The sequence below is a fragment of the Poecilia reticulata genome, linkage group LG23 (assembly GCF_000633615.1).
Source record: "Poecilia reticulata strain Guanapo linkage group LG23, Guppy_female_1.0+MT, whole genome shotgun sequence".
Taxonomy (NCBI): domain Eukaryota; kingdom Metazoa; phylum Chordata; class Actinopteri; order Cyprinodontiformes; family Poeciliidae; genus Poecilia; species Poecilia reticulata.
The window spans coordinates 6,037,708-6,065,376 of NC_024353.1; the positions used below are offsets into that span (position 1 = coordinate 6,037,708).

The 27,669-nt window shown below is 38.4% G+C and overlaps 2 protein-coding genes across 5 annotated transcripts in view; both read left to right on the forward strand.

The window, feature by feature from the left end:
* wnt5b (wingless-type MMTV integration site family, member 5b) overlaps positions 1-24,289 on the forward strand; it is a 91,833-nt gene extending 67,544 nt beyond the window's left edge. For all 4 annotated transcript variants that reach the window (XM_008400745.2, XM_008400747.2, XM_008400748.2 and 1 more), the window contains 4 exons: positions 2,674-2,832; positions 3,030-7,310; positions 23,594-23,686; positions 24,208-24,289. In XM_008400745.2, the coding sequence (XP_008398967.1) occupies positions 2,674-2,832; positions 3,030-3,329 (459 nt within the window). In that variant the 3' untranslated portion in view covers positions 3,330-7,310; positions 23,594-23,686; positions 24,208-24,289. The remainder of the gene's footprint in view (positions 1-2,673; positions 2,833-3,029; positions 7,311-23,593; positions 23,687-24,207) is intronic.
* Positions 24,290-24,359: 70 nt separating this feature from the next.
* adipor2 (adiponectin receptor 2) overlaps positions 24,360-27,669 on the forward strand; it is a 10,678-nt gene continuing 7,368 nt past the window's right edge. The window contains exon 1 of the mRNA XM_008400750.1: positions 24,360-24,519. Coding sequence (XP_008398972.1) covers positions 24,433-24,519 — 87 coding nt within the window. The 5' untranslated portion in view covers positions 24,360-24,432. The remainder of the gene's footprint in view (positions 24,520-27,669) is intronic.

Here is a 27,669-nt window from a genome sequence, read left to right on the forward strand (position 1 = left end):
TGCTTGGCTGAACAAGGCAAACCACAGAGTCTTTGTAGAGGATGTAGAGGTCTGCCACTGTGTGTGTGTGTGTGTGTGTGAACAGTGAGCAGTGTGGTTGTCTGTGTGTGCTGAGGTCTGGAGGCAGAGACGCACATCAAGGGAGGAATCTTTGTCAAACTTGACCGATTGTCACTAACTAAAATTAGATGCTCATTCAGCTTTCTGTTCAACATAAAAACATATTCCTGTTTGGTTTTTCATTATGTGAATTCTGTTGAAAACCTCTTGTCTGGCAGATTTACTCACTCACTATCAGAGGGCAACAGAGAGACCCAAACACACACTTGCATTTATGAACGGTTTAGAGAGACCACTGAACATTTGGATAATATGGAAAAAGCCAGGGTAAACGCACAGAAAACTCCAGGCCATAGTGGGAATCCAGGTGAAAAAAATGTTTCAACAAAGAACAGACGATTTAAAAAAAATGTATACATGTATATTAGATATAAAACAGACACATTTCTGCTCCCAATCTGTGTAATATCATCACTGCACATTGTAAGAATCAATATGTCAGGTGTTTCTTCATAAATAACATGAGACGGGTGACAATTGCAGTGCCCTGAAAACATATCCGGAGGAAAACTAACAATGCACATGACCATAAACATACCAAATTCACAGTGACACAAGGAGGTGGTAGCATCATGCTGTGGGAATGCTTTTCTTGAGCCGGTGCATTAATTAAGTCTACTGGTAAGACTGAGAACTATCCAAAGAAAACTATAATGTAATCATCTAGTTTTCCTACAGTTAGGTCAAAACAAAGACTCTCAACACCAACAATGCCAGTGAAGCACAGACGTGTGTTGACCTTTTTTCTTAACTTCTCACTTCATTCATAGCTTAGCCTGGCACTAAAAGGCAGCCTGTGTTCTCCATTTCTGTCCTTGTGTGTTTCAGACACGGGCAAGTACACACTCATACACACACTCACTCACTCTAACCCTGACTGAGTAAAACCTATTGTGCTTGACACAGAGAGCTTGTCTAGGCCATGGATGACTGACCATGAGGGTCCAGAGTCACTGTGCCCAGCAGGCATGACCCACCAAATACCTCACCATGGCGCTGGACAAACAGATGCCTGCTTTGATTGGACAGAATGGGGTTCCTGGCTGCTACTGTTTTGTGGTAAAAGTGTTTTTTTCACGGGAGAAATAAGTGTTGTAGTTATAATATCTCAAGCTAAACCACCAAACGTGTGCAGCCTTAATAACAAATACCATTGTCCTCTGTTTTCCGTGGCTGTCTGAGGAGGTCACGGGGGTCGGATCACAGGATTGCAGGGTGCCGAGTGCTATGCCTGCTGGGTAGTAAAGTAGAGGTCTGAAAGCAGGGGGTAGGAGGTGGGACGCAGGGGTCAGGGGTGTTTGGGATGCAGAGGTTAACGGAGGTGAGAAGGTAATTGAGATCAGGCAACGTGAGGAGAGAGAATGATGGGTTTCATTAGCGTCAGGGGAAATTAGGAATCAGAGGTAAATGATTCAGGGAGTAAATGTGTGGTAGCTTGTCTGGTGCACACTAAACTCTGTGCAGCGCTCAATGAGAGCAGGCGTAATTTATGTGGGTGTTTAGGATAGGGGTGTTTTAATGTGGCTTGTTTATTAAATGTTGTTTAGGTGACCTGGTAAAGCTGCAAGGTTTACTGCTGCAGAGACCGTAAATCTTCTATTTCCTGTTCTGTGTTTTGTTTTAAACAAACCCATATGTTCAGAACGCAGCAACATCCTACAAATTACAGGCTTTCTGAGGGAAAAAAGCGTGACAGAACGTCAAATGTTTCCAATGTTTGATTTGTGGTTTTAAAGTTAGCTGAGGGTGAAGGAAATGAAACAGAGATGTCCATTTTTTTTTTTTTACAATCTTTCTTGAGAAAAATGTAAGTTTCAGCCACCACAATGCAACTTTGATATCACTAGTATTTGGGGGTATCAGTGGAGAGTGGTGTACTCTTTTTCATCGATACACCAAAATAAAATACTGTGCAATCAACTGCTTTTTGAAGTCATCTACTGGTAACCTGTACTTATATCTGTGAAGGATTTTTTTTTTTTAAATGTTGCTGAATAAACAGCATTATGAAGACCAAAACCACAACAAACAGGTCCAAAAGACTTGCAATTGCAGTAAGAGGTGGTTCTATTGAGCAAAAATGGTTGTTTGCACAAATACACCACTCTATTAAGAGTTTGTCAGGAGACTCTTTTTCATTCTTTTTCGCAATGATTCATTAATTTATGGTTACTATCAGACAAATTTCCCATAAAATACCCAAAAGTGTGTGGTGGCAACATAACATTTTGTTATGACATTGTGTTTTAGCAAGGATCTCCATTAAGTATTTTAAAATTCAGGGTAAATGTAAATATTTTAATATATTCAGTTTATTAGTCATTTCCATTCAAAAAACCTTATACTGTAAATTTGACTCTGAAACAGTCTGGGATGTCGATATGAGAAATTGTCGCAGGAATTCTATAGTTACATATTTCCACCACTAGATGGTAGCAGAGTAGTATTGAAACTAAGAATTCAGACTTCTGTACTTTGCCGTCATGCCTGTTCTTTCCTTTTCTGGTAGGAGGATTTATTTACAGATATACATGAACGTCTGTCTTTCACCAGGCCGTCTACAACCAAGCGCATGTCGCCTGCAAGTGTCACGGAGTCTCCGGGTCCTGCAGTCTGAAAACTTGTTGGCTTCAGCTGGCCGACTTCAGGCGAGTCGGAGAATTTCTGAAAGAGAAATACGACAGTGCTGCGGCCATGCAGATTGGACGCAAGGTATTGATTTGATATGTAGTGACCACAAACATTTACTTGAATGCTTCATTGATGAAATGTGCTAAACAGATACACTTGACTTGATACACTCACTTTATTTAAAGTCCAGACCACTGATCTGGTGGTCCACTGTCCAGATGTATCGCTCAAACTTCTAACCTCCTTTTTTTTTTTTTTTTTTTTTTTTGCTCAACTAGGGGAAGCTGGAGCTGAAAGACAAGCGCTTCAACAACCCGACACCTGAGGACATGGTCTACATTGACACAAGCCCCGACTACTGTCTCCGGAACGAAACCACGGGCTCTCTGGGAACGCATGGCCGCTACTGCAACAAAACCTCAGAGGGCATGGACGGCTGCGAGCTGATGTGCTGCGGCAGAGGGTACGACCAGTTCAAGACATACAAGCACGAGCGCTGCCACTGCAAGTTCCACTGGTGCTGCTACGTCAAGTGCCGGCGCTGCACGACTCTCGTGGACCAGTTTATGTGCAAATAGCACAAAACGGCGGGTGAACTCTGACCCAAAGAAATGGGAGAGGAAGGAGGAGGTTATGAAGAATGATGATATCCATTTTAATATAAAGAGCTGATCAATGGACTGATATATATATATATATATAAAAAAGATGTCCAATATTCTGATCACGGTCCTGACGGAAGAACAAAACGGCACAAACGAGGATGAAAGGGAAAAACAGACCAGGTTTCAATCCCTTAAAGTGGGGACACATTGAACTGTGTGAGCTGAAGAGATGAAAATAAATATATAATTAAGAAAGAAAGAAATCTACAGCGTACACATTTTAACTTAAAGAGACTTGTGTTTGTTTTAAAGTATGAAGCAGCCTTGATTCCTCTGATTCCTGCTGCTTTTTTAATGCAAGAGCACTGCTAACATCACTGTATGCACTCCCATCCCACTGGCAGGAGCAAAGAAAACTACAACCAGCAGAAAGGGAACAAGTCAAGGTGACAATGAACCCAAAGTGCCTTGTAGAAGTATTCATACCAGTTCAACTATTTTTCACGTTTCATCCAAAAACTGGATTTTACGTGACAAACCAACAAAAAGTGGTCCATAGATATGCAGTACAAGGAAAACAATCCACATTGAGACATTTTTTTGCTGGAATTATAGTTATAAATAACATTCTGCCCTGAACAAGTTTGATGTTGTTGTTAGGATTTTGCAAGCATCTCTCCCTGTCCAGTAGACAACACTCTGCTATTACTGAAAATAAAGAGATCAGGCTCACTTCTCTGAGCTTTACTGAGAGCTTTTCCGCACCAGAAAATCTATTTTTGCTAACTGCGTTATAGTGTGGGACTCCAAGCATGATGATTCCACCACCATGTAGGGATTAAAGCAATCATGTCCAGTTTTAGGGTCTGTCAGACTTTTTTTTTTACTAAAATGCTTTCTGTCTTTCACTGGCCAAATCACCTGCTTCCACATATTTGCTCTGCTCCCTTCATGGCTTTTTGCAACGTGAATTTCTTAAGGGACTTGCACACCGAATGCAGCACCAGCTCCACCTCTGAAATCCATTCATTTGTGCTTCATGCTCCGTGCAACAATGTTTCGTTTTTCGCTTCTTTCTTTTTTCCTGCGCCGAGCGAACGCCAATGCACTGCATCTCCTCCCTCAGCATTGAAGTGCAAGCAGCTCGGCACGGCTTGCGTTGCACTCAGGTTAAAGTCGATATTTGTTGCACTTTGACTGCAGTTACACAGCGACAGATCCTCGCTTGGTCAATACATACAAGATATCTGTCAAACGGCTCCACACTGAGTAGAAAGCAGCCTGTTAATATGGAAACCAAACTCCTTCACTTGGTCTCTAAAGGGTTACATGTTTCTTTTTTATCTTCTTCCCTGTTGTTGGTTTTGGCACAAAGGAAATGTAAGATTTGCAACTCAAACATAATAATAATAATACTTTTTATTGTGAAACTCTGCCTCTTGTTGTGTTGTACTTTGCTATGGATGAACAGAGCCCAGCACCATCAGTGTTGCTTCCACTTTTCCAGGATTCACTGCTGTGAAGCTCAAAGGATGCTGTTTGTCTTTCTTCTCGTCACTCTTCCTTCAAGGCCAGATTTATTAGTTGACCTCTAATCTCTATTCTACCTGTCTGATTATGATCATGTCTTGAAAGGTTTGCAGTTCTTGTATCTATTTTTAGATGATGGATTGAACATCTTGGTGAGAAGTTCCAAGCTTGAGATATTGTTTCATAACCTAACTCGGCTTGAACCTTCTCTACAATCTTTTCCGTGACCTTTCTGCTTTATTCCTTATGTTTTCAGGATGCCATTTGTTCACTAATGTCTCCAACAAATCTCTAAGGCTTTCGAAGATTTGTTGAGTTTGAACTGAGATTCACCTAAGTGCATATGTACTTAGAAGATCTCTCACGGTTCAGGGAAAGGAGGGCTGGTTACATCTTTCGGTTTTTAATCTGTAGCCAAAATAGAAAGGTTCATGTCGTTTTCCTTCCGCTTCATAATTACGTTCCACTTTGTATTTATGTAGCAAATCCCAATAAGATACATTGCAGTTTGTAGTTCTGAAGTGACAAAATGTGAACAAGGATATTGAATATTTTTGCAAGGCACTGCAAAGAGAGGGACTCCAGATACTTCACTCTTTTTTTTCTTTTTTTTTTGTAACAAACTTTAGGAGAAAAAGAAGAGCTCACATAAATCCAGTTCTAAATGCCTGACCCTGCAGCAACATCAGCAAAGTGCTAACAATAATTCTCAAAAGGACACGGCGCACTCCCCTTTGTGTCGGTGACCTGACAAATGATCCTGTGATCGGGTTAATGAGGCCTGCTGCTTGCAGCCATCTTGACATTGTTGCTGTTTAAGTGGGCAGCTTGCTGTCTAGCTCCATAACCTTCACATCAGGTGAAGAAAGCACCCAGTAGAGAGATGAACATGTTGGACTGGCCTTAATGAAGACATGCAAAGAGACGCGTTCGGTTCCAAGTGGACCTTTTTCATCTGACGATGTCAAACAAGATGTCAAGTGTTGTGTCGACTTGGTGTTTTTGCCAGGACTGTGACACTTTGTGACACTTTGTGACACTTTGTGACTGTGAATCAGATAATAGACGTGTTTGTGGACACATGAGGACTGAATATGCTGTGGAAAATAAATGCAAGAAGAAACGGAAGAACTGGACTGCAATTCCTTACAAGCAACGTTCAAGAACTTGGTGCATAAGAATCTATATTTTGTTGGTGTTTATAAGCTTATGATGTTTTCTATGTTTTATACATGCATATTACTGTGTATTCTTTTGATAAAGTAGACTTTGAAAGTGAAGCTTTCTGTCTGCTGCAGTTCTTCTCCTCTACAGCTAAACCTTTTTTTTTTCTTCTTTTTTTTTACCTGGTTGCATTATTTTGCAATAGGGTAAAAAATGTCAGAAAATGCAGAGTTTGAGAAGGTCTGTACACACAACAGAGAAACAAAAAAGGAGAATTTGTTACTTTAATTTTCTGAACGTTGAATCTTGAATCTTCTCTCATACAACCTTCCATCCTAGTATTTATTTTTTTTTTTTTTACTAAAGATGCATAAATTTGTTTTCTTCTTGGTGATGTTTTTGTTCTGGTTTTGATTAGTGATCACTTGTCTATTTAACATACAACTATTTTGGATTTTTACCTAAAGTTTTACATCAGAACTTGCTGATTTTCCAGCTAAATTTTCCCCATAATTTTTTCCTGCCTTTTCCGCTGAAGACTTTTGATTCCAACAGATGGCCAGGCAGACTGTCTGTCTGTCCCTACAAACTCCTTGTTTGTTCTCAATCTCTGTCCCACAACATTCATTTTCCACATTTAAAAAACTAAGCATGATTCCCATAAATACCATCAAGATGATCTTAAGTTGTCTCTTAACATTTGTTTGTCAGTGTTTTTCAATGTTTAGCGCTGAATGTCGAGGCTAATCGGGTCAGAACAGTGACCTTACTAACAATCCCATTACTTGCAGCTGCTTGCAGGTAATTGGATTAGACAACTGACCAGAGCGGCACGAGTGACCTGCACCCCTGTGTATGAGAAATCCTCCTCACCGGACGGAGGACGGTGAATGTCTGGGGTCATCTGTTATTGTAGACAAACTCTCAATGCCTATTGGAGCTGGAAACATAATAATCAGTAAAAAAAAGTAACTGATAATCTACAAAGTGTGCCGTATATGTCGTTCATGACATGTGTGAGGCTCTAGCAAGATTGGATCAGTGAAAGTGTAACCTTCAGGCCCATCTAATCCTCCTGGCCTGACAGCCATCTGTTTACAAAGTGCTGCCAGCTTGAATTTGCACAAACGGAAAACAAAACACTCGGTGAGGATTTCCACCCTCATGTTGCTTTATATTAAATGTTTTTTTTTTTGTATTTTCTTAACTTTAGGGGTGAGGCTGTTTTTTGAAACCTGGTGGTTGCAGAGAATCACAGAGGTAAGTGTGTTTAGTACATGTGAATACTTTTACTTTTTTGTGGCCATGCAGCCAGTTTAGTGTTGCTTTTAGTTTTTCTTGGGTGTGGATTTTTATTGAATAGTGACTTGGAAATGTATGCATATGTAAACGTACAGCTACTTATTTTCTTGGGATTTTATTGTCATAGACCTATCTAAAGTATTGTGTTGTAGTTTAATGGAGGAAAAATGACAACGCTGTAGAGAGCCAGTTTTTTTGCTGCAATTAGTCCTTTATCTGCATCAGCTTTACAGACTGAACCTTTTAGTATTTTTCTTAGCAAAAATAGATCAAGCTCCATTATCCTGAATGGCAAATGCCTATAAAGATATATTTTCACGGATTCTTAGTAAAAGTTAGGTCTGGTCTTTGACTAGACCATACTATTTTACATATTGTATATTTAGGGCTCGGTTTTAAGCCACATAGGCCTCCACGTGAGCAAGTCAACTATTCTGTCCTGATGCTGAATAAAACCATCCCCTCATCATGATGCTGCCACCATTGTATGTAACCTTTGGGATGTTGCGTTTGCGTTGATGGTTGTTAGTTTTGCTTGTTGGCCAAAACGTTCACTGCTGTTTCTGCTTGTAATTCTTCCATTAAGACCAGAAATGTGGACCAAGCAACTAATGGCTACACTGTCAATATATTCCTCCACCTGAGCAGTTAATCCCTGCAGCTTCTCCAGAGTTGCCCTGGGCCTCTTGGGCATTTCTCTGAATAATCCTCTCTTTGGATCATTGGAGGAACGGCACACATGACTCTACATCTCAAACACAGCGATGGGGTCGAGGATATGAAATTTACGAGGAACTAGCAATAACTGTAGACTCATCTTTAACAAACAGATGATTATTTAATGGCTCTACACCGATGTTAAAGCTAATTAACTGCTCCATTCTTGATTGTTCAGTTGTATTCCTGGTTCCGTCATCTTTTTCGCTGCAATGAAACAAGATACAAGATGTAGGGAGTTCTGGCTCCTAGTGGATTAAAGGCTCTGGCCGATCATGTCTTGGGTTTGAAGCTGTGGATCGTGGTGATGGATTGAACAGAAATTTGAGATCTTGTATTCTAATCTTTGAGTTGGGAATAAACTGCACAACGTGAATTCTGACTACTAATTAGGTGACTTGTCAGAGCAATTTGTTTCACTGTCTTTTTGAAAAAGAGTTAAATGACACACTTAAGGAACTTTTATTTGTAAAAAAAAATTAAATAAAATACATATGTTTTCTTCACTTTGTCACACAAGAAGTTAAAACGCTAACAGTTTTTGAGTGTAATATAAAAAATGTACTAGGTGTGAATATTTTTACTAGGCATTGTTTTTCACTTATTCTTCTTGTTTGTTTTATTTTGGCAAATTTTGACTTTGAACAATGAGGCCATTATCCTTAAAACTTGTTTTGTCTCTAAGTGCAGGAGGAAGAAAGCTGCTTTTTCCTCTAAAATCATAATAAAACCCCGAGTAAAAATGCTTGCATTAACTGCCCAGTTCCCGTGTTTAACAGGCCATTTATCATGTTGGAGTGAGAGCATTTCCCCCGCATTTAGCCACATGATACCAGACGCAAAGGGTACAAAGGGATTTTGCACAATATGTTTGTAGATTAGCCAGCAGCTGGTGTGGGAAATCTCTCTGTGATCTAGATTAGCTGAAGTGAGGAAACCGTTTCATTTTCAAATACCATAAACCTACAGAGCGCGACAGATCCCATGCCTTTTCCTTATTCAGCTGCTTACGCTGCTGTTTTTACTCTTCAAACACAAACAGAGCTCAAAGACCAAGTCAAACACAAATGTTCAGCCACTTATCCATAAGCTCATTCATCCATATGCTTTCTACAAGCTGTGGTAGGAGCAGGATGGATCGCTGAGTAGCCTGACTATCTAATCTTCTGGGGATGGCTCTGCACACGGAGTAAGTGCTCTCTGAGTTGGAAGGTCAGCTTCCACGTCAGTGCTGCTTTCTGTACGTCTCAAATATCTTCGAAAGCGCTTCTGCTTATTGACCTTTTAGCCCCATTTACGATATGGATACAAAAGTCAAAACACTATAGAAATATTTAGTTTCAGCTTGTTGTTCTATTTTTTTACTGCAGTTTAGCAAAGAAAGATATTCAGTTCCTTGCAAAAAATATAAACTGCTAAACCTTTTTCACATCTTATGGTAGAACTGCAAATACCACTATTCCGCTGACAAATCGGTGCATAATTGTTGAGTGGAAGGTAAAACATTGTTTAATCAACTCCTCGTTGTTATAGTTCAAGTTGCATGTTTAGACTTGCTAAGGTAAATTTACACCACAGTCTCAAATTTTCCACGTCTTCTAAAATATTGTCTTCAATTATTGTCCTGTATTTAGCTCCATATGTCATCCTGTTGACTCTGACCAGCTTCATTCTGCCTCCTGAAGAAAATTCTCACAGCATAATGCTTGGAGCATTTTTAGGATGTTTTTTTGTTCTGTTTTTTTTTTTTGTTTGTTTGTTTCACTGCAGTCTAAAATTAGACATATATTTTAGACATATAAATTAGACATATAAATTAGACATATATTTTCTAATTAAACTATGAAGCAAACAAATATTGTCAGCTGTCAGAAAACCTGATAAGCAATCATTTTCCTGTCTACTTTTTCCTAATGCTATCATAGAAAATCCCAACAAATTGCATTCAAGTTTGTTTCTAATGTGACAAAATATGGAAAGGTTCAGGGCGTGTGAATATATTTTTTAATTCACCTGTGCTTTTACATCCAGCTTAATTTCGTACTGATGAAAGAAATAAAGAACAGATTTTATGCCTGTAAATTAAAAAGACTGGTGATGCATTAAATATCTCTCAGAGCAGCTGAAATAAATGCTTCATGTATTCCTTCAGAAATTGCACACAGCAAGTAATGAAGTAATTAGACTCAAAATATGCACTTGGACACTTTATTGATTCAAGTACTGAAAGTGTTGACTTCAAGATTTAAAGACTATTAACATAATATTGCACTTAGCATAGACAAAAACATCTTTTCATTAATGCATTTTTCTTTTTTCCGAGGAGCTAAAGAATGAAGCGTGGTGAGTGTAGCGCATTATGTGCTCTTATTGCAACCCGCATGCAGGTAAGCGTGTTGGATGTAGGTCATGGCTAAGTGACCTAATTTTTAAATATTTAAGGCTGGTTTCAGTGACGCCCGGTGTGATCGAACAGGGCTGGTATTGAATGTTGCTTCACTCTTTCAGGTCTTCGTGTCTTCTTAAAAGTTTCATACATAATCTTGTTGAGGATTGATTATGGGCCACATTTTTTTTTACACTCTGGTTCTGTTTGGAATAAACATGTTGCCTAACGACAGTAAGAGCCATTGCATAAACCGAATAAAAGCCATTTGAAGTTCAACAAATTATAATTATGATTGTGTTTTCAGGTGTGGCGCACAGGCTGTAACCCGCTTGTGCTGTGTGAAAACCTTCATCCTGCCAACGATGTTCACACCCTAAAAAAAACACGACAGTCAACTTATGGAAAATTACGTGGACAAGCTCGCTTTCAACTTGGGAGGAGGTAGAGAATATACAGTTAAGATGACAGTTTGACTGAAACGGCTCGACAAAACATAAACCGGCCCGGGCGGTTCTGGCCAACTGGGGTCTTTGCCCCTGGAAAACCGCCCCTGTTATGGCCCCTGTACTGAAGAGATGATACTGAATTAATTCCTCATGTAGATATGCGCTGGTACAGAAACTGTAATTAATTGGTCCGTTGGACCAGTTTCATTTTTTTTATCTTCACATTTTTAGCTTGAGCTAAAAACCTTAAGTTTTTAGCTTGAGCTGCATTGGGATAGGATCACATTGTTCATCTTGTTTGTTTCATTCTGTTTTTCTGTGACCCCATAAAAAAACACACACAAAAAAAACAGGTCTGCTTGGTAAATTTAGTTTACAACTGCCACTTTAAGCCCGTATAGGGCTTTGAAAGATCTTTATATTTTTTCAAATTTACTCAAATCTGGTCAGGCAAACTGAAACATACATTTGAAAGTTTTATTTATTTTTTTCTCCAGTATTGCCCTGCATTTACATTCTTGCATCTTCACATCATCTGTGATTTGCTTCCCTTTTTCAGTTGGGGACAAAAGCTTCTCAGCATAATGCTGCCATCACCATGCCCTTGAGAGAAGATGTTTTCAGGGTGACATGAACTTTAATATGAGTACATTTATTCATTGTAGAAAAATTCATATAAAAAAAATTTGCTTAACCAGAACAATGGCACCACAATTACTGGTAAAAATTACTGGTAAATGTAAACTAAAACATTAATTGTATGTAATGTACACGTTATTTCCAAAGTTAATCTACGTTTTAAATTGTAGTTCCATAAATGTGTGTTCTCCAAGAAAAAAAGCCACTTACTATATTCTGCACAAATCTAGTCAGAGGATAAAAGAAACAAAAAAAATACATAGCAATTTTAGAGTTACCCCTGTCTGTAAAACAAACTTTCAATCTTATTTTTGTCACATTAAAACTAAAAACTTGCTGGGATTTTATCTGATATCATTAAATATAAATGTGAAGTGGAAAGAAAAAAAATGTAAAAAAGAAAAAAAGGTTGTGCAATGACAAATGAAGGTTGCACAAACAAACTGGTTATGCCAACAACAAGTTCAGTGAAGGACACTCTTGCATTCAGTGCTGCTCATGTTTAGTTTGGTAATTTTTAATGTTTCTCTCATCAGTAAAGAACCGAGACAATCCTGGAAAGATTCAAGACATCTAAGTGTTAAGTGTTTTAAATGATAATTTGAGCACATGATTGAATCTGACAGAACTGCATAGAAATGACAAGGATGGAAATTATTTTCTGACGTCAAGTCAAAGGATTGTCATTTGATTTTATCTGATTTTAGTTCCAGAAAGAGGAATAGAAATGTTCACAGTCTTGAGTCGGTTTCATAGGTTTTTAGTGCAACTAAAGACAAACACTTAGTTTACCCTTAGTTTGCCCTCACTATTAGTAAAATTAGTGTGGCTGTCATGTGAACGTGGTCCTGGACTTTGTCAGAGTGAAAGAGAAAAAGTGTTCCACGTCTTCTGCCCAGGTCAAGATAAAATCAATTTCTAAAGCATAGCTGTTGCTCAAACCTACATCATGCTTTTGGGAAAGATGCACTATTATAAAATGTTTTTCTTCTAAACTGGATTTAGATAAAGATGCTGTACTTACAGTGCTGGGAAAAGGTGTTTCCTCCCATAGAGATTGATTTTATTATTGTTTGCTTGAATATTTCAGATCATTAAACAAAATGTTATATCAGACAAACTTAACCACCCGAATTAATACAAAAGACAGTTTTCAAGTAATGCCACTTGAAAACTGGTTTTATTGCAGTCAAAGCTTTAGTCTAGACTAATTAGGGCTTGTCTTAATGCATGAAATAGGCTAAAATATCTTTAAAAACATTTTTGAAACTGCATAACTATTTATGCCAACCTTGGCACAAGGTGGTATCTGCTCAGTCACACACAGCAGATATCATCATGTCTTTAAGAAAAGAAAAACAAGAGCAAACATTTGAAAACATATTCTCTAAAACCTAAAAGTATTTTTTGAAAACAAACATTTGCAAGGATACTTGCTAAGCTTGTTTAAAGGTGAAACTGGTGTGTCGGTTAACCATTCAAAAGAAAATTTATGAAGCTTGGAGTTCAGGAATACACCCAGCTGCCAGAGTTTTGCATCACAATAACTAATTCCCTGTTGCACAACCAAGAGCTGTCTGTAATTGCATTGCATTTGGGAGTGGGGTTATGTGTGCTCTGGCATGAAACTCACATGTCTGCACGCACTTCTTAAATCAGCGAAGCAGAGGTGGGAAACATCAGGTGATTCAGTTATGCATTCATTGGCTCGATTCATGTTGACTGTGTGCACACAGGCACATTAAGTCAGACATGTGTAACAAAACTGTCAAGGCAATTTGGACAACAGCTAGATGGAGAGTGGTCTGTTAAGAACTTTTAACAGATTTACACAATTTAAAAAACTGAATTGTGCCTCTAGATTTACTTTTAATCTCTCAAAATTTCATAAAGTAGCATTTCACGTCCTCTTGATTTATTTTTTTCCTATTTACCATCATACAATCTAATGTCACTAGGGTTATTTTCCTGTTTTGTTTGTTTATGATTTGCATCTTTATTGTTTATTTAATTTTTACTTTGTTTTCAGCCTTTATTCAGTTATTTTTACAGTAAGTGTTCGGTTTTCTTTGTTTTTAGTATTTTTGCTTTTGAATAACAGCTTTGGTTAAAAACTACAATAAAAGAATCATGTCTTGTTCCTGGTAGTCGGTGATTGGTCCGTTTTTTCGCAGAGCCATCTGATTGGTTATCTTGTGCTCATGCGAGTAGCGTCACGGGCTGAACGCCTCCCTCCCGTAGGTGAGTGAGCTCTGGAAGGGAGCTCGCTTAGTAACCGTTTAGGCTGGAGAGGAGCTGGGTGGCAGCTACAACTCGCTGCCAACTCTTTTAACATCACCCAGAGCACTGATTTCTCCTCGGACATTCGGAGCAGGTGAATATTACCAATTGTATTTGATACTGTTGATTATCAGTGCTGTTTTTATGCCCTATTTTAGGCTGTTAAATATCACCCCGTACTTTCCTTAATGTAACATTAGCGCCTCCCTGAATAGCAGCCTTGCTATCCAGCTAATTCTGGCTGTCAAAACAACAGGAGTTAGAAGCTGCTAGCCAGCCCCCAAAAACACAGCTTTTCTTTGTCTTTGGGAGACATTGTTATACACGTGAACCTGTTGTTTAGCATGTTTAAAGACATTGAGTGCGATGGGGAAAGCTGTCAACACAAACACAGTCTGTCTAAAATACTTTTCTCGCTTTTGTCAGACGTGGCACCGGACTAGCCAGCTCGCTAGCTCGGTGTAAACAAACCATGCTCACAGACTGCTGAAGGGCTGCGGTATGTTTGGTGTCTTTTTTCCTTAGCCCTTTCTAGATGTAACTACGGTTATTTTTTTTTTTACATTAGCGTAAGGTTAGCAAGATGACACACAATTTTGTTGATGTCTTGTAATTGGTAAAAGTTGGCGCCGTCAGTGGAAGGTAGACTGCCTGGAGTTTGTCTTTTCTTTGTCTTGCTCGCCAGTGTTAAGTTGATACCTGGGGTCTCTGAGCTCCCACTATTAATTTACTTCTCTCATCTTGACGTTTTTTTAGTGAACATAGTTTCCTTTTTGGTATTTAAAGGTGAGTTGTTAAGTGACTGACAAGTAGCTGCTGTTTTCAGTTTTTCAATACGAGTTTTATTCTTTATTTACACCTGTTTCTTGCCCACTTAAGTCAGCAAAAAATAGGATGGCAGAAAATACAGCTTACAAGGCTTACTGCGTTTTCCAAAATATATTAACTTTTTTTTAAAAATTACTTTTGAATTTAAAGAGACATTACCAAGTATGTCAGGATTATTATCAAAATAGTTAGACCATGAATTCTTGTTGTATGCCCTTGTATTAGTGCATTTTTAGATGATTTCTAGACCAGCTGTTGGGTAATTTAGCATGAACTACTTATCAAATAAGCTCAATTTTGGAATATAAATTATGGAACATATTACCTGACACTATTAATTTTATATACAAACAGTTACTTTTCTTTGGTTTGTTTAAACACGCATTTTGTGGGCTGAAACTTCAGCATATATCCCTGGCTAGGTTGTCAATAGAAACAGAACAAAAAAATACTGTTGTTCTGTAATTGTTTGAAATGATTAAATAACCTCCTTACAACAGCAAACAATTGCTTCTTTTTTTTTTTTTTTTCCTTGATTTAAAATTACACAAATTTTATGGCATTTACCCAAAAACCTTGTAACAATAATGTAAGTTTATTGGTTTATTTAGAACAGAAAGGCCATACTTTCCACACCAAGACCAAACCTGTTTTCTGCAATCTGGAATGAGATTAATTTGTCTGTCTGGTAAACGAGGGGCTGACCTTAGCATTTTTCTGACATCTCATTAAATTCACCTTAAACTGTTGGAGTTGTGTAGCGTAAATTTTGTGCAGTTCTCAAAGTATGATTTAAAAAAAAAAAAACCTTGATACGCACTTATAGCAGTAGTCTACCCAGAAAACTAGATTTTACGAGCCAACCGCATGGATGTGTATATAACGTTTTAAGTAAAAATATAAGTATTTGTTGATGTGTTGAACCATTACTGTATTACATCAGAAAATGTTAAGCATTTTCCCAGAGTATTCCAAAAATAGCTTGTTGTCAAACAGTTGTCATGAGAAATACATTTACCAGTAGTAAACTAGTCACAACTGAATATTTGTCTCTGGTGTAGGAGTATGAGACAGAACGTGTCATTTTTGGATATCTGATATTTCTCTCCATCTGTATATGGTGCAACATCCAATTTTCAGTCAGTGTTCTTCAGGCATGAAGTCATTTTATAAATATTTTATTGTCTGGGTAGTTGTCTTAGACACAAACTTCAGCAGTATAGAAACTCTTTCTGTAATCTACCTATATGAGAAATTCATATTTAATAGTTTCTTTTCCTCGATTAAGTTTCCATTTACAACTTACCCAAAGTGACAGAATGAAACTGAAGTGCGTGGAGTCATGAGTTAATAATAACCATTATGTTATTAAGTCGTTTTTCATTACGCCAGGAACATGCTTCATTTTTAAACTGACAAACAAATTCATCTTGTGATTTCAGAGCCAATATTTACTGCATAATTTGTTTGACGTTTCAGTGCCTTTCACAATCAGCATTGTGCAAGATTCTGCAGTGAAAAATATGGCCTGAATTTCGTCCGAAGAATGCAACTATTACTTAAGCTGCTTCGGGCTCCAAGACATGGATATTGAGCATATGTCATGTTATTTTATGACAAAGTACAGCTCTGTGGTGAATTTAATGTGTAATGATGTCAGTGTTTGAAAGTGTGCCAGCCAGGAGAGTAGCTAAACATAGCCCGTAGAATAATAGATCTATCAATGTGAAAGTGATTGATCACGAAAGAGAAGAGCTGCTTTATTGTATTTTTTTTATTTTTATATACATCTCTTATGCTACCCACTTTTATTTATTTTCAAAACAACCCATAAAGCAGTTTGAGTGCGTTTGGTGGAAAAGCACGACTTACAAAGCTTTACATTGACGCCTGCTGTCATATAAATGTACAGACACAAAACTTGCATAAGCCAAAATAAATAAGATTATCAAGACTTAAATGCTTTATCCATGGACACAGTAATCATCTTAACCCATGAAACACCTTTAGAGGGTAAATGATTGAATGGAATTCCTTTGAAGCTGCAGTACAATTTTTAAGCAAATTCTTTCCAATTATATTAAAGTTTAAGATAAAGAATAAGCAACCATTTAAGAAACTAGACCACAATGTGATCTAATTCATCCTCAAAGACTACAAATAAATTGGCCGCCGTTCTAGGGATGTTTGGAAAACCCGAAATTTGGTAATGGCAAAACAGTTATTAATAATGTGGTTGTCATCAGTCAGTTTCACGCTGCATACACAAAAGGAATATGTATTTTTAATAGCTCCATGTTGCTCTTTTTTTATCTTCTGAGACCACTTATTTTCATTTGACCCACTTTTGGATTACCACCTAGTGCTTTAAAGCCACTACATTTGGTTGTTCACCAGCAGGACGGACAACCTTACTGTGGTCTACTGGGTTCCCTCTGTCAGTAGTGGTTTGGCTTCATGCACACTTGGAGCTCAGCTTTTAATTAGCTGTGAATAGTAATTTTAGACTTTGTGTGCGCTTCACGCCAGACTAAAAAGTGTCTAAAAAGAGTTGAGGTATTTCGAATAATTTAGATTTACAAAAATCGTCATAAATACCAGATGTGGTATAATATTAACTTTTTTTTATTGCCACAAATTTAAACTGTTTTTTTTTTTCACAATCCCTGAAATAATGTTAAAAACACAAGGTCACTATTTTAATCTTATATATATATATATATAAAGCACAAAGACTAGTTCTTATTTACATGATCAAAATTAGAATTATTTATTAATCCTAGACTGAAGCTATTTTTATGTTTTATCCATTAAAAATGTATCAATTGCAAAGAGATTTTTTTTGATTGACTGAATCATATTTAAGATATTTGTGAAATGTATTTATATATTTTTACCAATTATTTTTCAATATAACCCTGGGGTTTTTTTTATATACCAAATAATTTTATTTGGTAACAAACCAACATTAAAATTTACATTTAATGAAATCCTGTCATAAATACATGTGTTGGTTTTTATGTTTTCCCCATGAAATCAATTTTTTAAATTGTGTCATTACTTTAAAGCTTGTAAACATTGACAATTTAAGGGAGTTAAAACGTACCATGCTTGTCAGAAGTGTGTTCCTGATAATATCTGTGCTGCGTCTCGACTAAGAGAACGAGTGTGTGTTTGTGTCAAATGCTCGTCACACTGTCGCTCTTTGTTCCGGTCTTAATCATAAGACTCCTGGCAGCTGGACCAGAATGTCCCTGCTGTATCAGGACACCAGGGGACACCCACTTTGTTCGTTTGCTCTTGATGTTAGTGGTTCGTTTTTATGTAGAAGCTAGCTGGGCGACGCTCCTGAATCACACCGCATTACTGCACCCCAAAAGTGAACCCCACCTAAATGAGGTTTCAGCTCAAAGCCAACACTACTCATTATTTATGATCAGCTGTAGCTTTGAGGAGACAGGGGTTGAAACGGGATTTTGGGTAATGTTATAGTTTGGTTGGAGTGTGCCGTGTTGAAATGCCTGTGTCTCAGTCGTATTGAACAGCAGAACCAGTCATCTGGCTTCAAACAGCAGGTTTGGTTCTCTGCAGAGCTGCCCCACATTTAAATGGATACTTGTGTGAAACCCCCAACCACAGGGACGCACAACGCAACGCACTACAACCACAACCTGCATTTAAGTCTGGAAAGCATATTTATGCCTGATCCACAAACATTTTTGCACAAGCAACAAAAAACCTGACAGTGAGTTTATGTCGTTTATCTCGAAGCAACCAAACTTTGCAGAGGTTGTGGGAAAAATTCAGAAGTACCGATCAGCGTCAGTGGGACGCTTACCATGGTTAGAAATTCACGAGATTAGAATTTTTACCAACTCTGAATGATTCTTGCTTTGGTTAAGGAAAACTGAACAACCTGAACTCACAGCAGCAAAAGTGTCTCCGTTAGGGTTATCAATGTCATCCAAAGGTCACTGTCCAAAGCAGGTTGTCACCAGTCTTATCTTTCTATCTTTATGGTTTTGGACTGACGAGTAGACGAGCTCCATGTGACTGTCAAAGGTCAAAGAGTTTTTGCCTTTTCGACCCGTATTGGGTAGAGATCCACCTATCAATAAGCCAGTGATCAGATTTGGCTCGTTTTAGCTCTAATCGATGAACAGCTGGTCAAATATTGAAAAGTTGGACCCCCCTCGCCCCCTGTTTATGTTTCATTAAGCTAAGAACTGCCATTTCCAGTCCACCACCAGGAAATGTTTTGATGCCCCTTGATTAAATAATATGAATAATAATAATAATATGGACAAATATTAAGATATACATGGGGATAATCCTACAAATCCATCATCGTTTCAGTTTGATCCAACGTTCAGCTTCCCATCAAAGGAACGGTCTGAGCTGGGCTCGTTGGTAACCGCGTCAACCTGCCGCATTGTTAGTTTAGCTTTTAGGTTGTTGACTGCAGGTGTACAAGAAATCCAAAAAGAGCATCACCGTTAACCCCTCACATAACATCAGATTGAATAATGATGATTTTTTGTATGCAATCTGTCATCTTCTAAAAAGATTAAACAGCAATAAAAAATTTTTTTTATTTTTTTTATTTTTAGAATGTTGATCATTCTAAAATAAATTGTATACCAATACAAATAAATTGTATTCAAATTTATTTGTATACCAATAAATTGGTATACAAAATCTGACACCGGTATCGGCCTGGAAAAGGCCTAATCGGTGCATCTCTTAGCGATTTATCTTCCTCTTTGCTTCACAAAGTGATTTTAAGTACGTCCAGTTTTGGCTTCAAATGTTCGTAAGAAAGCTTGCTGGCAAAACATTTGTGAGAACGGACAGAAGATGGAGATCTTTGTAGGCTCGATGTTGATGAAGTTGAGTAGTTAAGCCTGTGTAACGTGTTTGTGAGTCAGTGTTACCGGCTTGACCGCTTGGTCATCTGTTAGGTTTGTAAAACTTGTACTGCAGGTTTGCGCAAAACAAAAAGTCATGCTGAGGTAGGATTTTGAGTAGAAACAAAAACAAGACAAGGGAATGGCAGTAGTGACCCGTTAAAGTTTACCGCTCAGTGTCGTCTTCGAACTTGTCTTGTATGTCATCACTTAAAGGAGTTGTGGCTAAGAAATTAAAAAGGCTGTGCATTTGTTGTGTGGGAGAGAAATTCTGAGAAATGTGTGTGCTTATCTGGTGTTACACATTTTGGTGAGTGTCTGTGTTAGGGGGAGAGAGAGCGATGACGTACCAAGTGGCACGCAGGCAGCCGGCCATGTCTGATGAAATGACTCATACAGCCAGCACACATTGAAGGGGAAATTTCATGCCGTTGGACAGCCTCGAACAATAAGCAGCAAATACGAAGAAGGAGCTCAGGTTCTGAATAAGCGGCGTACACGTCAAACTTCCTATCATTTCCTAAAATAAAAAAAACAAAAAACATTAGCCGTCGTCACAGGAATGTGGTGGTTAGCGGGAAAGAAACCACCGGACTTACGACTGTATTTCTATTGTTAATTCCAACTAACTAGTCTAATACTGCTTACTTTATATTTAACCAATACAGTTTTGGCCCATGATCAGAGATTAGATACTCTCTTTGGCATAAAACAGAAATAGGTTGAAGTGAGTCTAATGGAGGAGACTGATTTTCTCCGTCAAATGTCTTCACATAAAAATACCTAAATGTTTTAATTAACAATCAGATTCCTAAATGAAACGGAGTGGGGGGGTAAAGATGACTGGACTGTGCTGTTGACCTCCTGGTAACATGTTATAGTAATCAGCGGTAGAATGACGTGTTTGCCTGCCGTACATAGACCTGACTCTGCAGTGCTGCTGTTTTTTACGGCTTGACCTTTGTCCTATATTTACTTCCTACTGAGTGAGAGTAAAGAAAACAGTACTTGCTTTTAAACTGCTTCTGACCCACATGTTAGTGTGTCATGCAGGCCTAAAGCACAGTTAAAAGTGGAGACGGGGTTGAAAAACCGGTTTCTTGTTATTTATATATGGTTTTTTTTTCTCCTTTTATTTTTATGCACAAGCAAATATTTGACCTACTTTAGTTTGCTGAAGTTCCTCTTTTTTTTCTTCTTTTTTTTTTTTTTTAGAAATCCCCCCCTCCCAGTTCATTAGTTTCTTCAAACCTTTGTCATAAGGCTTGCTATGACTTGTGATGCTTTCTGTTGAGCGGCGTTTCTAGTATTTGTAAGAAAAGAACAGTTGCAGTCCATAGTGGAAATAAGATATCACAATCCAAAACACCTTGATGTCCAGAGCAGAGGTGTACTTTATAACTATTTTTCTTTATATTTCATTTTCCTTTTCCTTCAGCTGGGATTTCTGCACCACTTGTAAAAATAACAGTGCAAATCATTTTATATCAATCCTTTTATTTAGTTTTCAGCAGTTCTTCATTTGAGTTTTGTGAAGTTACAGTGCTGGATACAGTGATTGATTTATGCTTGCTACTCTACACCAGATTACACCACATTACTTAGTTGTGGCCTCAGTTGCTCTGCTTCTCTCTCTCTCTCTCTCTCTCTCTCTCTCTCTCTCTCTGTGTATATATATATATATATATATATATATATATATATTTCATCTAAATTTTACAGTACCTGACTTGTGAGTGCATGTTTTCATATTTATGTTTTGAGTACTTATCTCCAGTTAATCAACACTGAAATGTTTCAGAATCAAAACATACACGTTTTAAATTAAAGGCTGAAAAGCGACGACATGCTGCATTGCATGTGAGTACGCCTCACATGACTGCTTTCAAATTGTTTTAAAAAAAATAATCAAATAAAAAAAAGGCGTGGCGCTCCTGTCTCCTCTTCTAACTCTGGATATGCTGCACAAAGCTTTGAATTTGTCGGACGAAAACAAGCAGCAATATGCAGAGCAGATAAAATGAGATTTGGGACGCCACGCTAAGAATAGACTGAAAGAACAAAGTCAAAGATGTTTTGCACACAAATACCTGACTGATTCACGACCTCGGTTTCCTTTGTACTAAGCTTTTTATTTCGTTTTTTTGGCTGTAATCTCAACAATGTGCGACATTATAATAGCTTTCACCCTGGCACCTATGCCTGTCTTGTAGGTATTAAACTTAGAGGTAAAATCATCGATGTAAAAATGCCACTTGATGAAGATGATAATGACGACTCCGAGTGAGATTAATTCCTTTTTATAGCTAGAATTGAAACAGGAAAATGTGAGAATTTTGGAAGACTTTAATGTAGAAATGAAACCGATTCTTAAACGGTGGAATTTTCAGTCTAAAAGTGAAGCCTGTGTGATACCAGTTGCCCGTCTGGGAGCAATGTGATCATAGTTACCCTGCATGAAGCAGTTCGGTGACTCATTCTGCTTCCTGTTGTGGACAGACATAACTATGTGTCAGTCGGCTGCTGTAGGGGCTAAAGCAACTCAGGAGTCGGTCGGTTCAGATCCTTGAAAGCACGTCCTGGATTGGGTGTGTGAAGCAGCTTTTGCTTTGTGTTCCTGCCATATCTTTACTTCCATCAAATGAGCCTTTTTATCTTAATTAGGGGCCAGGGCGGTCTGTACTGTTCTGTTTGTTTTGCTACTGTTATTTTCATAAATAGTGCCAATGATTGTGTGCGAGTCTTTTGATTCCTCAAACATTCTTGCAACATAAAACTTCTCGAACAAAGTAAAGTGAACAATGTCCGTTTAGCGGTGGATAAATATGCTTCTTTACTTTTTCCTTCTTTTTTTTTTTTTTTTTTTTGCTTTCCGGACCTTTCCAAATTGTCAAAAGGACGGTTTGTGCTCGCGCTGCTATCACATGAGTCTGTCCTCCTGGGGGGGTAAACTAACGGCTGAAAAAAAATCACATCAAAAGTAGCTGTGAAAGCAAACTTTCCAACATGACAGGAAATGTGGCAGTGGCTACCAGAGAAAAGTGCTACGGCTGTTTTAGATAATAGTTGGTCTGCAGAAATAGAAATCGATAAGACGTCACGGAGTGAAAAACGGGCCTGAGTAAATAACATCGCTTTCTGAAGGTTCATTTAATTTGTAAAACATACGAGTACGAGTATTTGTTTCTTTCTCTGTGTTGAAAAAATTCTCTTGTTTACCTGAGGGGTTATTTTTCCCACTGAGCGTAATGAGCTTTAATGTATGTGTTGTGGGGCCGGGTGAGAGTTTAAATGAAGCAGCCCTATGCTAACCTTTGGGACATATTTACATCGATTTGGCCTCACTGGAGCTCGGTGAAAGATGGGGAGGTAACCATATGGCAAGCAGCAGTATGTGGAAATGAGTCTGCAGCTGCATTCCTGACTGTTTCCAAATTGTCGAAGCTTTGGTCGCCCTTTTTGGAAACCTGCAGTTAAAATATCAGCATGTACTGTTTTTTTGTGGAACTGTTTACAAGTTTAATGCGGCTGTTCCCATCAGAACCTTCTTTAATCTATTTAGAGATGGGCTCACATTTTAACTCTGGTTCTTAACAGCTAACTCTGTTTAAGAGGAACGCCACAGTGCAAAACAATTTGCCATCGGGGACTACTTGAGCTTCCTGTATGTGAATGTCTTGTTGCTGTCCTTGACACCTCTCGTTGCGAAGCAACTCGCCATGACAGCAAGTTGGCAGCTTCTTATTGTTTGCAACTCTTGTTAAATGCAGCATTTAGGGTGGATGGCATAATGGAGTGATTCAGACAAGACACTGGGGGATATTTTGGAGGCTGACTTCAGTTACTTGACATCTTTTATTTAAAGTTTGGGACTGGTTAAAAGTGTCGAATGTTTTATTCAGCTAACTGTCGTGTTTTAATTATCTTTACATTTTTACGTTGATGTTATATTGTTGTTTTTCGTTTGATCTGTTGCATTTTTATTTTACAGTAAATTGGGACTAACATCAGTCGTTGTTTTTTTCTTTCCTTCAGTTTCTCTTTGGACTTCAGTTCCTCTCCAGCTTAGTCCCATAAAGCCTCGACTCGAACCCATCTTCAAGTTCACAGACTTCAGCTACAACCCAGGTATTTAATATTCAGACATTTTGCAACACGCTTCAATCTATGTTATTCATGTGAGGAATATTTTTATTTATCCCAAAGAGAAATGAAATTATCAATTGAATTAATTCAGCTAAATAAATCCAAGTGCAACCAGTTGCTGCAGAAATTAATGAATTAAGTCAATGTGAGCCATGACTGGGACAGCAAAAATCTTTGGTTAGACGCTGCGGTAAAACATGGCAGTGGCAGCATCATGCAGAGGGGAAGCTTTTATACATTTCTTGTAAGGATGAGGTCGGGAAGTTGTGGATAGGTTGAGTGCTTTTAGCGAAGTACAAGTAAAACTTTCTTGGTACACAGACCACAAAAGATTTACAGCTGTAACCATGGCGTCAAGTGGCTCTATTTATATACATTTTCCTTCCATTTCACTTTGTGTTGGGTCTACCACATGAATTCCTAATAAAGATACATTGAAGTTTGAGTTGTGACCTGCCTGCGTGACTTATTTATTTGAACTTCCCACTCTCGAATCGTTTCAGATTTTTTTTTTTTTTTTCGGTTGGTGGCTGCACCCCTCAGTCCTTCTGTCCTGCTCCAGCTGAGCTTCTTATTGCTTTCAAATAAAGAAGGCAGTCCAGCCTCTCAAGCTGGACGAAGAAGAGACAGTCAGGGCCGGGGGGCCGGCTGAGGACCCGGCCTTCGTACTGCGACACAGAAACTCTAACCTCACAGAAAACGCCACAAACGGCTCACCTGCAGGTCCCATGAGTCCACGGGAGAAAAACACACGCAACACCTCAGGCTCTTCAACCAGTCACCTCAGCACCGCAGAGTGCCCCTCGCACCATGGCGTGAGTACAGGACACACACACACACACACCTGCCTGCTGTCAGCAGCTTTGGGGCTTTGTTCAGAGGCATGTGGCATGGAGAGGCTTTACTGGGTCACACTGTAAAACAAAACCAAAACGCGCATACTAGCGTTAATAATGCAAGAGGAGTCATTAATGAAGTTGAGGGCGTGAAGCTGACCCGTTTGAAAACAAAATGATACATTTTCTCACTTAAATAAAAAAAAAAAAGAAAGAAAAAAAAGGACATTTCAAATCTTTGTGAACAACATGTAAAGTGATGAGCAGATTATGTTTCAAACTCAGTAAAATCTTCTAAAGAGCAATTTTGTACTTGATTTTTGAAGCTGAATTAGAAAAGTTTGGAGTCTTCTTTAAAGTACTACTTAGTCACTCTTAAGCCTAAAGAGCTGCAGCAGAGATCAGATAACAGAGCTTTATCAGTTCTCTGGGGAAAACTTTAAATATGCAGGACAAACATGACTTGAAAAAAATGAAAAGGGACAGATTTCATTTTATTTTATCATCTTGGTGTGGTTTTGAATCGACCTGTTGATGGTGGTACTTTATTTATTTTAAATAACATCATGAGTAGGGTTTGTTTAAAGTTTGTGAAAAGCCTTGAATAAAAAAAACTTGACATTTAAAAAGATAAGTCTCGTCAAAAGAAATCTGGTTCAAGAATTTGAGTAAAATATATATTTTTCAAACTTGCAAAAATATCTACTAGAGAAACCCAGAAGAAGTGAAATCAGTCTTCTTCCAAGATTGTAGTTGTTATTGTTTTTTTCAGTTTGCTGCAGTATAATGGATTATTAAGTCAGATTTTTGAGTTTGCTTGCCTTGGTCACAAGCCTCTTTGTCCAAGGTTCCCAACATCCACCTCCACTTATTGATAACCGCACCACTTTCAAGGCTCTGCAGGCTCTGATGACTCACACCGTGCTGTAGCAATTAGAGCTGCATCATGATGAAGCTGGCTCTGCTTCATCAGTCAGGTCCTTTCTAAGTTAATGGTGATGTGTTGTTATTTAACAACAGATTCACAAAGAGATGGCGGTCTTACTGGAAAGAGAGCAAACAAATCTGACTATTGACCAATGCACCAGATGCACTGAGGCAACGCTTTGTTCGTTTTCAGGTGCTGTGTGTAAGCGATCAGTTCTATTCTTTAGCAGGAAAGAGCCTTCAAACTGAAACATAACCTTTCTTCCCCCCCCCGATGGGTGTGTGAGGGTTCAAACTTTTTTTTTACCTGCTGTAACACAACACGTAAACCTGAGACGGCATCAGAAGACACCTGCCTCGGTCACAACCAGGCATGGTTTCCAACCCCTCAGTGCCCTCAGCAAGGCCTCGTTTCACTCGTTCACGGCTTGCTGTCTGTGGGTGTGTGTGTGGTGAAGCTTTCAGGCTGGTATCCCACATCCTGTTTACCACCAGATTTCATCTGGTACACTTCTATCTTCAGCTGCACTCGCTTGAGGCTGTTCTTGCTTTCATATGATATTTTTTTATGACGTCAAAAGTGAATTACTATTCAGACACGTTCTGTTGTTTTCTAAAGCAACTTGATAGCTTCCAATAAAGCTAACAAGTTGACATTATAATGCACAGTTAGAAAATTAACTTCATAAAAAACTGAACTGCACTCAGATTCAGTTTTGCAGCTTTTAATTCCATCACTGGAAGACGAGCAGACTTTAATACATACTTATATAAAGTTTGTTAAATTTTCTGGCTAATAGAGCTGAAACAGTTAATCGGTTTAATCGTGATGATTATTGGAATAATCGTCAACTAGTTTAGGAATCAACTAGTTGTTGCCTGGATTATGCAAACTCAAAAGATGAAAAAACAACACACTGAGAGCAGTACTTGACACAAAGCTGTGTAATAAAATATACATTTTGCATGCAAGGTTTGTTCAATTTGTTCAATTTCATTTTCCCTTTACAACCTTTGTCTGTAAAAATGTTCTGTCTAAAACTCTTCAGGAGGAATAGTTTTAGCTTCACCTGGTTCAAATTCTGTACAAAAATCTCCTATGAAGCCTATTTAACAAGTTGTGTGAGCCGCAAGGGAAGTGAAATTAGCTGAAACTTTATGGTGCAACAGTGGACGATGATGGCGTTTACTTGCGTAATCCCAATCGAACGCCTGTTGTTCATTTGTTGAGTGAAGGAAAACAAAAAACTTTAAAGTGACAGATTTAAGCACTCTTGCTTTAAAGTGTCTCTGTGCCTGTGGAGCATTCATGTCCTCCACCTGGTCAGAACAGGAAGCACAGTGTCCTGTCTTCGGAGCAGGCCGCTACCGAGGGTCACGGTGTCTTTTCCTGCAATCCCAAGACGGCAGTGAACATGTGTGAGTCACATGTTGAATATCTTTGCCCTGCCCTGAGGGTTAATGTGTGCAGGGGTGAGCTCTTCCCTCTCTGGCATGTTCTACTGTCAGACTTTCCAAAGTTTCAAATCTGTTCCTCTTAGCTTTCTGCTCCTTCTCTGTTTTTACACTGATCTCCCTTCCAGGACTTTGTGGCTCCTGCTGACTCACTATTAAACGCCACCAAGCAGCAGATACCTCAAAATGCAAACGTGTGATGGGCGTGTTTGCAGAAAACCGGTCATTAGTCGGGTGAAATTGACCAGAAAGAACAACATGGAGTTAATGAGCCTGAGGGGAGCTGGATATATGCTCTTTGTGACAGAGAAGAAGTCTGGCCTTCTGGGAATCGGAAGAAAAACATCCTGATTCACTTCTATGTAGAAAGAGCTCGCAAACCCTTTTTTATTCCTATCTTTGCTTATCAATCAGGATATGTGGGGAATGCAGAAAAAACCCTTTTTGTCCATACAAATGTAGTTTTACTGTCCAAAAAATTAAGAAAATCATTGTAAATAATTTAGGTAAAGTAAATATCTGATCTTAAAAATATGCTGTATGTTTTTTTTTTTTTGTTTTTTTTTTTGTTTGCATTTGATTTTAGTATTGGAGTAAAGACCCCAATTAAAAATCACTTCTAACCTGAGCAACATTCACAAAGTGGCTCACTGGTTTACAGCTTTATCACATTGTTACTTTTATATCCCTTTAGACCGTCATTGGTGTGTGTGTGTGTGTGTGTGTGTGTGTGTGTGTGTGTGTGTG